General features: G+C 41.6%; 1 protein-coding gene across 1 annotated transcript in view; it reads left to right on the plus strand.

Moving 5' to 3' along the window:
• Positions 1-12,726, plus strand: part of abca4a (ATP-binding cassette, sub-family A (ABC1), member 4a) — a gene marked incomplete at its 3' end in the record, with an annotated part of 35,316 nt that overhangs the window by 20,473 nt on the left and 2,117 nt on the right. Inside the window, exons 17-46 of the mRNA XM_079576332.1 lie at positions 267-471; positions 576-653; positions 750-878; positions 1,168-1,345; positions 1,439-1,570; positions 2,221-2,360; positions 2,441-2,578; positions 2,804-2,982; positions 3,196-3,298; positions 3,992-4,197; positions 4,521-4,575; positions 4,666-4,746; positions 6,159-6,325; positions 6,401-6,525; positions 6,610-6,708; positions 6,805-6,994; positions 7,125-7,219; positions 7,301-7,333; positions 7,413-7,518; positions 7,914-7,988; positions 8,071-8,240; positions 8,431-8,608; positions 8,814-8,929; positions 9,568-9,715; positions 9,800-9,923; positions 11,148-11,277; positions 11,387-11,507; positions 11,610-11,672; positions 11,750-11,856; positions 11,972-12,113. Coding sequence (XP_079432458.1) covers positions 267-471; positions 576-653; positions 750-878; positions 1,168-1,345; positions 1,439-1,570; positions 2,221-2,360; positions 2,441-2,578; positions 2,804-2,982; positions 3,196-3,298; positions 3,992-4,197; positions 4,521-4,575; positions 4,666-4,746; positions 6,159-6,325; positions 6,401-6,525; positions 6,610-6,708; positions 6,805-6,994; positions 7,125-7,219; positions 7,301-7,333; positions 7,413-7,518; positions 7,914-7,988; positions 8,071-8,240; positions 8,431-8,608; positions 8,814-8,929; positions 9,568-9,715; positions 9,800-9,923; positions 11,148-11,277; positions 11,387-11,507; positions 11,610-11,672; positions 11,750-11,856; positions 11,972-12,113 — 3,813 coding nt within the window. The remainder of the gene's footprint in view (positions 1-266; positions 472-575; positions 654-749; positions 879-1,167; positions 1,346-1,438; positions 1,571-2,220; positions 2,361-2,440; positions 2,579-2,803; positions 2,983-3,195; positions 3,299-3,991; positions 4,198-4,520; positions 4,576-4,665; positions 4,747-6,158; positions 6,326-6,400; positions 6,526-6,609; positions 6,709-6,804; positions 6,995-7,124; positions 7,220-7,300; positions 7,334-7,412; positions 7,519-7,913; positions 7,989-8,070; positions 8,241-8,430; positions 8,609-8,813; positions 8,930-9,567; positions 9,716-9,799; positions 9,924-11,147; positions 11,278-11,386; positions 11,508-11,609; positions 11,673-11,749; positions 11,857-11,971; positions 12,114-12,726) is intronic.

Raw genomic sequence — 12,726 nt, forward strand, 5'->3', positions numbered from 1 at the left:
TTTTACAAATATTTTTCATGAAACCTGGGTTTAAACAACAAGTAAATGATGTCCACTCCAGTAAACATTTATGTGCCAAATATAAACTTATTTCCTTTCCACTTCCACAATACACTACAACAATATATTACCATAGATTTAACCACAGTTTGATTAAATCTGATTAATTGCACAGCCATAAAACTCAAATGTTTCATTGTCCAAGCATCAATATTAAACCGCTTTCATTGACAATTCACTGACTGGTAAAGTTGTCTTTCGTTCAGAGCCTGCTGTCCCAAGTGGCGTTCGGCTTTGGGACGGAGTACTTGTCCCGGTACGAGGAGCAGGGGCTTGGCCTTCAGTGGGACAATATTCAGACCAGTCCTCTGGAGGGGGACGAGTTCTCCTTCCTCAACTCTATCTGCATGATGGCTCTGGACTCCGTGCTGTACGGAGTCCTGGCATGGTACCTGGACAGTGTCTTCCCAGGTCAGCTTGATATTTGTAACATCAGTTTTTTAAAAGACACACTGCGTAAAGGCCCAAGTTAAGAAAAATTAAAGGAAAAAAACTGACTGAATATTGCTCCGCAGGACAGTATGGTATTGGCCAACCATTTTACTTCCCACTGCGTCCTCATTATTGGTTCAACTCTGTGGCTCCAGCACCAGGTAAAACTAACCCAATATACTTATTCAATTAAAATCATTTGAATACCAAATCTAACCCATGAATTATTGCAACTCATCAATCTCGTTGTCTTTTAGATACACTGATAAAGAAACAAAGCTTCGATGAGACAAAAGATGATGAGAAAACCAAGGAGGAGACAACTTCATGTGAACACCCACAGCAGGGCAGCAAGACGCAAACTAAATCCACTGGGGAAAACGATGGTATGTTCTGTTGATTGATTTCTGTGCTTGTTCCTGTCCTGGTATGTGTTTGCACTGTGTTGTAGATGGGAACACACACATTAATGGTTTCTCATGTCCCTGCCTGGTTAATATGTGATTGGCTTCTTTACACTGTGCACATTCCTGATTTCTGATCTCATAATGTCACCAGCCATTTCCTTCTTAAAGAACAAAGGACTAATAGATGAGAGGGGGAACTTGCCTTACTTGTATTTTTTGGTAGATTTAACTCACTGTGCAAAAGAGTCATGCGGAATGATGTGTGCAGGCCAACAGTATTTCGAAGCAGAGCCGCTCGAGCTGGAGAAGGGAGTTTGCGTTCAGAATCTAGTCAAAATCTTTGGCAGCAGCTACAGACCAGCAGTGGACGGCCTCAGCATCAACCTTTACGAGGGCCAGATAACAGCCCTGCTCGGCCACAACGGTGCCGGGAAGACCACCACCATGTACGTCCTCTCAACCAAAATAGCAACACAGTTATCACATGGCAGTTATCACATTTCTTCTTTTTGTTTATCTGTGTTGCGTCTCTCTCCCAGGTCTATTTTGACCGGCATGTTCCCTCCGACTTCAGGAACAGCCACCATTTATGGCAAGGACATCTGCACGGACATGGACACGATCCGCCTGTCTCTGGGAATGTGCCCCCAACACAACATCCTTTTTCAATAGTATGTGCTCTCAGCCCGCGACACACACAGCCTAAAAACATACTGATTTGTGGGTAAACTAGAATGAGAACATGGTTGTCTGGGAGAACATGCAAACCCCACACAGGAAGGCCTGATCTGGGAATTGAACTTTACATTGAGGCAAGAGCAAAAAGTGCAATTTGCAAATCACTAAGACATTTACAATATCCAAACTTAGCAAAAATCTGTGTCCATGGGTCACATTATGTAGAATTGAAAGCTGGGACCCACAAAGCTAATATTAGCTTCTTCCTCGTTATGATTGTCACGGTTTCATCCTTTTTGACTGAAATGTGGCCAAAACGCTACAAAAAAGCAGCGAAAACTTGGTAAAAAAAAACAATGAAAACACCACAAAACTCAGCAAAAATGACTAAAGCATGATAACAAAAACTAGGAAGAAGCTTAGATGAGTTTTGTAGGTCTTAGCTTTCAAATTGAGGCTGTAAACTCTCCAGTCGAGAAGCTTTTAGATTTGGGTAAAACTGGAGAAGATGTGCTCAGTTAAGGTGGGGGTTAAGGGGTTAATGCAATTAGGTAAAGTAGTTGATGTTATATTATTTGGTATATATTCCCCATATCACAACTACAGCAATTCCTGATCATTTCTCCTTTATTTTGGCCTTCAGTATGACCGTGGCAGAGCATATCCTCTTTTACTCGCTACTGAAGGGACGTCCGGTCGCAGAGGCCGAAGAGGAGGCGGAAAACATGCTGCAGGACCTTGGTTTGCCCCATAAGAGAGATGAACTCACCCAGAACCTCTCAGGTCAAAGGAGTAATAGTTAAATGTTTGTCCCGGAATTAAATCTATAAATCAAAATATGCTGTTTCATTGTTGTTTTCCAGGTGGGATGCAGAGAAAGTTGTCCGTGGCCTTGGCCTTTGTGGGAGCGGCTAAAGTGGTGATTCTGGATGAGCCCACATCAGGAGTTGATCCTTACTCAAGGCGCTCCATTTGGGACCTGCTGCTCAAGTATCGAGCAGGTAACACCGCCCCCTGCTGGCCCAGAATGCAAATTTCCATGGCCACTCTCCTCCCTGTATTGGTCAAGCTAGTTTTACAGAAGACAAGTCATGCCTGGTTGTATCTTCTCATAACCAACTTAGTCCAGTTTCAATGCCACTTTTATATTTAGGAGATATATTTATTTTAAAAGTCTTTTACATTTGCTTCACAACAATACAAGCATTCTCCTTTCTGACGAACAGGTCGAACAGTGATCATGTCCACTCACCACATGGATGAGGCTGACCTGCTGAGTGACCGAGTGGCCATTATCTCCCAGGGTCGTCTCTTCTGCTGCGGTTCTCCCATTTTCCTAAAAAACTGTTTCGGAGCTGGATTTTACCTCACGCTTGTGCGACGCATGAAGCACGATGTTCCCAAGGTCAGGCTAATCCAGTGTGTTTTCAGCATAAAGAGTTCATTTGCAAAAACAAATGAGTGCTATTTAAAAAAAAAAAGCAAAACAAGCTTTCACTTTTTACATTGAAGTGCTTTCATTAACAAAGTATGTTTTAAATCTTGATTTTAAAAGTTCTAAATCTACAACTTCAGTCATGAATGTGAAAGATTTGTAAGATTTGTTTTTTGTCTGCAGACAAGCTGTGAGTGCACTGAGGATTGCTCCTGTAAATGCACCAAATGTTCTAAGTTCAAAGCGACTCAGGAGGAAAGTGCAGCCCCAGAGCGACAAATGGATGGTAAGGCCACAACTAACATTTATAATGTATGTGATAAGATGTCATGGATGTGGATTTGTCACAGAGATAATACTAGTAATAACATAATAATTCACAAGGCCTTCTTTGTGAGTCTTTAACCCCTTAACCCCCGCCAGTGCATTTTCTCTAGTTTGTCATCACCCAAATCTAAAAGCTTCTTGAACAAAGCATGAAAATAGCAACACAGAACGAGACGAAAACGAGGATGAAAGCCCAACAAAGAAAAAACATCAAAGCGACAAAAAAATGACAAGAAAGCAAAGGAAAAAGTGGAAAAAATCTTGACCAAAAAAGCCATACAGGAGCATTAAAAAAAGCCACGAAAGTGATAAAAAAGTGATAAAGATAAAGCGATTAATTATTATTAATATTTTTAATATGAGGAGTGACGGCAACAACGCAAGGAAAAAGGCGTTGCACTGTTGCCCTCCAGTTGAGAAGCTTTTAGTTTTGGGTAAAGACGGACTGGAGATAATGCACTCGGTTCAGGTGGGGGTTAAGAGGTTAAGCAATTTGTCACACCACCTGACTTGCCTCCAGTGTCTATGAACTCTGGTGTGTGAATGAGTGTGTTTTTGTGAGTGCAATTGCAGGACTCTTATCTGAAAATGATTCATATCGCACTTGAAGATGTTTTTAGTCTCTGACAACTTAAATACCTCCCTCCTTCAGGTAACATGGACAGGATCACCGCTCTGGTCCACCATCACGTACCGCAGGCGCGTCTCATTGAAGCCATCGGCCAAGAGGTGACGTTCCTGCTCCCAAACCGCGACTTCCAGCCCAGAGCTTACGCCAGCCTGTTCAGGGAGCTCGAGGAGACCCTGACCGACATCGGGCTCAGCAGTTTCGGTGTATCGGACACGTCGCTGGAGGAGGTGGGTGCTTTGCGATTCATCACTGAACTTGGCTGCACTTACATCTAGCGTTATGGCCCCTGGATTCCGTAAAATGAGGCAATAAATCAGCGCCGCCCGAAAACACACAAGCAGATATTTCATTTTCAATGTGAAACAAATATTTGGAGGCGCCGGCACAAAAGAAAAACAAGAGATTAACCAAGGCAATCTGTCATAAAGTCATTGGCTGCGTTCACCTTTTCAGCAATTAGCTTTTGTTTCATGAGGCTGCTTTGATTAATGGGAGCATCTGTTAATCTCATGTCCCGACACAAAAATAATGTGTTATTTTTCTCTCCTAGGTTTTCCTAAAAGTCACTGCTGATGGGAATGCAACCAACAGGAAATCGACACACGGTAATTAAACACACAGGCTTTGTATTGTTTTAAGTTGTCTCCTCTGCCTTTCTTCACATGACCTTCTTTATGCCATCCTCTGACTTGCAGAAAAGAAATCATTGCAGGAGATTTCTCGGGCTAGTGTGTGTGGATTCAACAGGGTGACTGTAGAGGTTGAGGAAACGCAAGGTGAAAGTGGCACAAAGCTGACGGCCTTTACAAAGCTGCTTTTGTAGAGACACAGAGTTCAACAATTCAGAGCGGCATGACTTTTTTTAGAGCAATGTGCTTTTTGTTGCTAAGCTGTTGCTGCAAAATAAAAGAGGCTGAACTGCAGATCTAAATACACCTGAAGCCATACTGCACAACATTCAACCAAATTAAATAGAATTAAGCTCAAGGAATTATTTCACCATGAATGTGAAAATCCCCCACATGTGTCTGTAACTTTGCTGTCAGCGGCACCAGCTCGTCTCCATGGAGATGATGCCACTTTGTTCTATGGCACTATTGTTGCTGGCATGATATCTGTGATGTATCCATCCATCCATTTTCTTCCACTTTTCCATTTCCGGGTCGTGGGGGCAGCCGTTGGAGCTGCCCAAATCACATTGCACCAGCCCCCCATGGCTCCTGCCGCAGGTGGCAGGTCCACAGAAGGACGGCCTCGCGATTAACCAGGCCTGTTGGTCTCTCATAAGGGGCCTCTGAACCGCTCCTTGTCTGACCCGTCACCTAGGACCTGTTTTCCATGGGAGACCCTACCAGGGGCACAGAGCCCCCGACAACAGAGCTCCTAGGATCATTCGGGCGCTCAAACCCCTCCACCACGTTAAGGTGGCGGTTCCAGGAGGGGATCTGTGATGTAACAACATAAAAGCTGTAATGCCATTGCTTGCTATAAGTGCATCTTGGATTTATAAGGAACAGAAGTAGATTAAGGTGTGCTCATTAAGTATTAATAAACATTAGTAATCATTTTAGAGTTAGGGTAAAGGTTAAGGTCAGGGTTAGGTTAAGGGTTGGCTATGAATAAGCGTATTATTAATGGCCTATTGGGATGTTAACAGATTAAAGTATAATAAGCAGTGTGTGAACTGAATACTTTACAGGCATATTATTAATGCTTATTAATACCTTATCAATACTCAAGGAGCACACCTTAATATAAAGTATTACCAAAACTATTGCCGCAATAAAACAAGTTTGATTATGCACCTGTCAGTAACTGTCACCACTTTCAACAAGGACACTGTACATACTGTACGAAACTGTCAGTCATTGGAACAATCACTGTGCTAAAAAACACTGCACCAGTTACATACTATACACTACTTTCTCCTGCAAGACAACATCAGGCCCATATGGTTTTACATTTGGGATGCCTAAGTGACTCACTTGATCACAGTAAGTCCACATATACTTTACCTTAAAGTGGAGCAACCATAAGTTACTTTGATTCCAACACTGCGCATTTATCTCAGGGTAGTCCCACTTTTGCATGTGCCACCCACTTTGCACATGAGCTAAGTGTTTCCAAATTTTGTATTTATGGATATTCAGTTTGGTCTGATCTATGCGTCACTGACTTACTGCTTCAGATCAAGATGGGATTACGCAGACGAATGGCCTGGGCCGGTGTGAAGGCGCTGGAGGCAGAGGGTCATACCAGGTCAGAGGGCTCTGTCTGATTCTCAAACAGTTCTTCGCGCTCCTCATCAAACGACTGCACCACGCGACCAGGTCCTACAAAGACTTTTTCGCACAGGTAAATAATATAATAATATAGTAAAGTTCATCATAGTGTGCCCGTGTTCAACCTTTCCTCTCCTTCTCATTCTAGATTGTGCTTCCAGCAAGTTTTGTCTTTCTGGCTTTGACATTCACCCTAATAGTTCCACCTTTTGGAGAATATCCCAGCTTGACCTTAAGCCCCTGGATGTATGGCAGACAGTACACATTTTTCAGGTACTTTAAATGCATTGAAAGTGTAAATTCAACTATGAATATTAAACACTTTCATGTCCTTGAGATATATTTGTTGGGTTTCAGTAACGAGCAGCCAAAAGATGCAAATATGAGGTACTTGGGGGAGGTGCTGCTGGACAAACCTGGCTTTGGGACTCGATGCATGGTGGACGAGCCTCTTGAGTGAGTTTATGTGTCTCTGTTTATACAAAAAAAATGTGTTATTTGCCTTTAACTTCTGTCTCATTTATTATCCGTCAATGTCCCCCCTGTGGATAGAGATTTTCCATGTAACAACATCACAACGGAGTGGGAGATGCCGCTGGTGAACCCTGCTCTGATAGAGATGCTGGACACCCCGCAGTGGGACTCTCTCCGACCCTCTCCGGACTGCCAGTGCAGCACGACCAAGAAACTCACCATGCTCCCGGTGTGTCCCGACGGAGCGGGGGGCCTGCCACCTCCACAGGTTGGTCATATCATCTTATGTTTGGATACAGTGTTGCGGGAGACGTTTTAGCACATTTCTGCAACTGAGCCACAAAAGTAGATTATATTCTTTCTGTGTGCCTTTTTGTTTATTTTTTTTTTCCTAATAGAGGATTCAGTCGACTGGAGATGTTCTTATGGACTTAACAGGGCGAAACATCTCTGACTTTTTGGTGAAGACTTACCCCAGCCTAATCCGGACCAGGTACAATATATTTCATAACATTAGCATTTTAATAAGGATTTGCACAGTCTTTTACTAAACACAGAATGTTGTATTTTGCAGCTTGAAGAGCAAGTACTGGGTTAATGAGCAAAGGTGAGTTTTGTCGACCTGTTAATTACAAATATCTTATATTTGAATCTGTCCATTGACATTGTTCATCCATGGTGTCCAGGTATGGAGGGATATCAGTGGGTGGACAACTTCCTGTTTTAGACATTGATCCCAAAACCATCCAGGACTTGGCTTCTCAACTGGGACGATTACTAAATGTCACGGGGGTAGGTTTCAACACAACATTCCCCCCCTCTTTTTGTGCATACTTTAACAGGGTTTCTGTGTATTTTCTCCAGTTCATCTTTACCCAAATCCAAAAGATTGCAGCCTATAGGCCTCATTTGAAAGTGAAGACCTTCAAAATTAATTTGAACTGATCTTTTACTAGTTACTTTTGTGACATTTTTTTTTATTTCGTTTTTGTCACTTTGTTGCCACTTTTTCATTGCTTTTTTGTTGCTCTTGCTATTGTTTGGTTTCTATTTTGTTGAGTTTTCATCCTTGTCTCATTTTTGTCACTGTTATGTCACTAGTTTTTCAAGAAATAATTAAGATATAGAATCTGGGCATTACAAATGGCATTAAAAAGCATTTATTTTGACCTTCTGCCTGTATACAGGGTCAAAACTCGAAACAGTCTCTGAAAGACATCGGGACATTCCTCAAATACATGGAAACCTCAAACAACATTAAGGTAAATAGCCCTATCAATGTTCATGATCAGTTATTATGGTCCTAAACGGGAATAATTGAATCTGAATGCTATCGTTGTGCAGGTGTGGTACAATAATAAAGGCTGGCACTCCATGGTGTCCTTCCTGAATGTGGCGAACAATGCCATCCTCAGAGTGAACCTGCCCAAAAGCTCTGTCCTGGCTGAATATGGGATTACAGTCATCAACCACCCCCTGAACCTCACCAAAGAGCAGCTCTCTGAAATCACTGTGTGAGTGAGCTCAAGCCACACAGTGCATGCACATATTTTATTTAAATAACCCTTGAAATTGTTATGTGTCAGAAGTAAATGATTCAATTGCTCATGGAAAGGGGCCAAAACAATAGATACACTCTGCAATTTATCCTCACACAACAACGGAGGCATTTGTTATTCTCTAAACTGCTTTTTCCTCCTTCAGCCTGACCACGTCATTGGATGCGGTGGTGGCGATCTGCGTTATTTTCGCCATGTCCTTCGTGCCCGCAAGCTTCGTCCTTTACCTCATCCAGGAGCGGGTCACGCAGGCCAAGCACCTGCAGTTTGTCAGCGGCGTCAGCCCCCTGGTTTACTGGATGGCCAACTTCCTCTGGGACATGGTACAATGACTAAAGCAATATATTTGAAATTCTGTCCTACTCACTCATAGGTATTCAGACTGTGTTTTTAGGGGGAAACTCTCTCGAATGTAAATGCTTCTGAGCGTTGCCTAAATAGTGCTCTCTCCTTGCATTATCTACTGGTATCTACAAGGTTCAAGAAACGCCAGTATTTGCCCTAATGAACTCTGCTGTTTTATTCTAGCTGAATTACTCCATCAGCGTGTTGATGGTGGTGGAAATTTTCAAGTTCTTTGATAAGAAGTGCTACACATCACCTACAAATCTACAGCCACTGATCACTCTTCTGATGCTGTATGGGTAAGAATTCACAAACTTGGTTCAGTTCACTCCAACCATGTTTCTCATTACCATCAACATTTTCTGTGGTGACAAAAATACTCGGATAGGTACAGACAGCATCTTTGCAAATGCCCATATTTATTTCAGTTCATGTTCGAAGCAATCCAGAGGGGAAAACAAAAAAGAGAAAAAAACTGAACAAATGCTGAATTATGAATATATTTTCTACTAAATAATAATACAGAGACATGGAGAGGAGCAAACAGCCCATAAATACATACAAACGTGATTCTGTTGAACAATTTGCGGTGAAAAAACGTCCAGATGGACCAGATTTTGGCTTGACTTCATTGGTGTGTGATAAATATGTTCATAGTTCGCCAGAAAACAGCTAAAAAGAGTGAAAAATTGTGATTCCCATGAGAGGGTTTCGTCCCCCTTGGCTAGGCCACGCCCCCTTGTATGATGCATTGCCGTCTGTATCTAAATCACTGACTGTACATGGCCAGATGTTTCATTGTTGTGGCCTCTGACCAGAAAAGACTACATTCTGAACATGTGTATACCTTGTTTTTTGTTTCAATTGTTGAACTGTCTTTAAATCTTATTGACTACTAATTAAACTTTTCTTACTTATTAAACTTGTCTTAATTCAGGTGGTCGGTGACTCCCATGATGTACCCACTGTCCTATTTATTCAGTGTCCCGAGCACGGCCTACGTCTCTCTGTCCTGTATCAACCTATTCATCGGCATCAACAGTAGCGCCATCACCTTTATCCTGGACCTTTTTGAGAGCAGCTCCGTAAGACTGGCCTCCTTTTACTACTGTCTAAATAATCCATTCTCTTCTCTCTGGATACTAAACTCTGTGCTCTCTTTTGTGTAGGGTTTATACAAGTTGAACCAGTTATTCAAATGTATACTGCTTGTCTTCCCGCATTACTGTTTGGGCCGTGGACTCATCGACATGGCCATGAACCAGGCTGTGACTGAAGTCTTTGCACGCTTCGGTAAGTACAAAAAGCATGACATTGTCACTTGTTTAGATGCAAGTTGGTCATTTTATACTCACCACTGCCACCTCAGGTCATACGTGTAACTGCAGCTTCTATATTAAGCTCGTGCATGACGGCACTTAGGACCCGAATTAACACCTTTTTGAGTGACAGTTCAGGATTTAGAGGCATTTGTGTTAGGATATTTTAACTAAATAGCCAATTTACTCATTCCAGCCACTAGGGGGCAATTTGAATATATAAAAAATAATTCCACAGGTGTCCTGCAGAGGGCACTTACATAAGAGATCAGAATATAAACACATTATAGCCACGTGGTAAATGAAGCTTACCACCACAGAGTGAATGAATAATGACTAGTACCTTCAGAAACTTGTGACTCAGGCTTGTAAAGCACAATACAAGTGTAAGAAGTTATTACTTTGGTCACATTACATAATGATGTTATGTTTGAAAATAAAAATAAATGGAAATTAAAAGAGTGTGAAGACTTGATTACTATTTTTGCAAACCACTACAGCGAAACAAATATGTGCCTGAATCAAGTGTTAATCTTGTGGATATAGTAGTGGGGACGACTGTGCAGGCGAGTCATCTCTACTTCACAAAGAGGCATTTTGGTCAATTCTATATTATAGCCAACCCGGTCCGGCCCCCCATCACAGTCAGGAACAATAATGTGGCCCCCAGAGAAAAAAAGTCTGAGGACCCCTGATGTAGGGGGAGGAAAATACTTAATTTTAACATGTTTAAACTCTGTATAGTCCCGTTAATTTACATTTATCAATGTGGACCTTTTGTCGACTAAAACTAGATTACAAATTAGAAGAATTCTTGACTAAACTGAATTAGAATATGTTGTCAAAATCTATGGTGAGCTCTCAGTGGTTCTTAACAAAAGCTACAATTGAACTTGGGTTGCCTTCAGCTGCATATGAGGGCACGAGCACAAGTTTCCTCATTTGAATACTAAGAACTTGCAGTCGCTGAGCTCTCACAGCTGGAGGTTGTGGAAGTTTGATGTTCCCTATATGCTTCTTTTTTCAAACTCTTTTTACCATACGAGCTGCAGGGCTGAATTTCTGAATGGAGACATTTCTAGTGTCGAAATAAACATGATTATGAATAATACAAAAATGAAAATGAAACATCCTCTTGCCATGTTATAGAGCATAGTATTTGGGCATCTATTGACATTTAGGTTCTTTTTGATCTTAGGTGAAGATCACAGTCCAGACCCCTACAGCTGGCACTTCTTGGGCAAGAACCTGTATTTTATGGCCTTTGAAGGCTTCTTCTACTTTGTTATAAACATTCTCATCCAGTATCGCTTCTTCTTAGATCACTGGTAAGATAAAAATCAGAAATGTAAACTGTCTTCACTACAAGCTGTAGAAACTGATAAAGAACTGTACAATTATGTTATTTGTGATTCATCTTTGCGCACTTCCTGGCAGGCTTTCTGATAGCCCTGGATATCACATTTTGGACGAGGATGTTGATGTGTTTGAAGAGCGGCAGCGAATTTACAGGAGCGACAAAACTAATGACATTTTACGTGTGCGAGACCTGTCCAAGGTAACAAATCTTACAGTAGATTTATGCACTATGTTATAGATATATTCAATACTTGATTATGGTACCTTTTTCTATGCTCTCTCTCTTTTCTATTTTACATAGACATACACAGGGACAGTGAATCCTGCAGTTGACAGGATTTGCGTTGGGGTTTCGCCTGGAGAGGTAATTAATTTATTGTAATTAAACTGTATACATTATAGCAAAGTGAAAGGCCTTATTTGTTACCTTCTTATTGTCAGTGCTTTGGTTTGCTGGGAGTGAACGGAGCAGGAAAGACCACCACATTCAAGATGCTGACGGGAGACATCGAGGTTACCTCTGGGGATGCATCAGTTTCTGGCTACAGGTCAGTGCGTCTTTGTCTCCAAGTTTCTACTGATATGGATGTGAAACAAGGTAACTTTTCAGCCTCCGGTGTCAACGTTCATAAATGAATGTTTTTTAATGTTCTGTAACAACAGTATTTTGACCAACATCCTGGACGTGCACCAGAACATGGGCTACTGTCCTCAGTTTGATGCCATAGATGAACTGCTGACGGGAAGGGAGCACCTGCACCTGTACGCTCGGCTCAGAGGAGTGCCCGAGTATGAGATCACCAGGGTGGGTTCACTGATTCATAAAAACCTTAAAGAAACCTTAAAGAAAGCAGTTGTTAAGATTATTTTTGTAATATTATTGTGTAGCAGGTGTGCCCACGATATGTGTCATGGGATATGTTTGGCATGAAAAAGATCAAATGCATTCAGATCTGCAGTGAGATTATCACTCCGTTATTTTGCTTTGGTGTCTATGGTCACTATTAACAGTATCAGTGCACAAAGAAATCAAAGTAGATATTGCTCACAAATCTAAGTAGCATCACTCTGGTCACACTTTGGGAACCCGGACTTAGCCTCTGAACCCCCGCCTTAAGCACATTTTCTCAAGTTCAACTTTACCCAAATCTAAAAGCTTCATGACTGGAACTTACAGCCTCTTTTGAAAGCTAAGGCCTACAAAACTGATCTAACATTTATCGCCACGTTGTTGCCTGTTTGACGCTTTTCCTGCACCTTTTTGTCGATCTCGTGATGATTTTTTATTTGCTGTCTTCATCCTCATTTACGTATCATTTGTCGCTTTTTTGTCACGTTTTTGTTGTTTTTTGTCACTCTTTTGAACCTCATTTACATCTAGTTTTTGTTGTGTTTTTGTTATTTTTAGTCGCGTTTTT

Source organism: Gobius niger, assembly GCF_951799975.1.
Source record: "Gobius niger genome assembly, chromosome: 18".
Classification (NCBI taxonomy): Eukaryota; Metazoa; Chordata; class Actinopteri; order Gobiiformes; family Gobiidae; genus Gobius; species Gobius niger.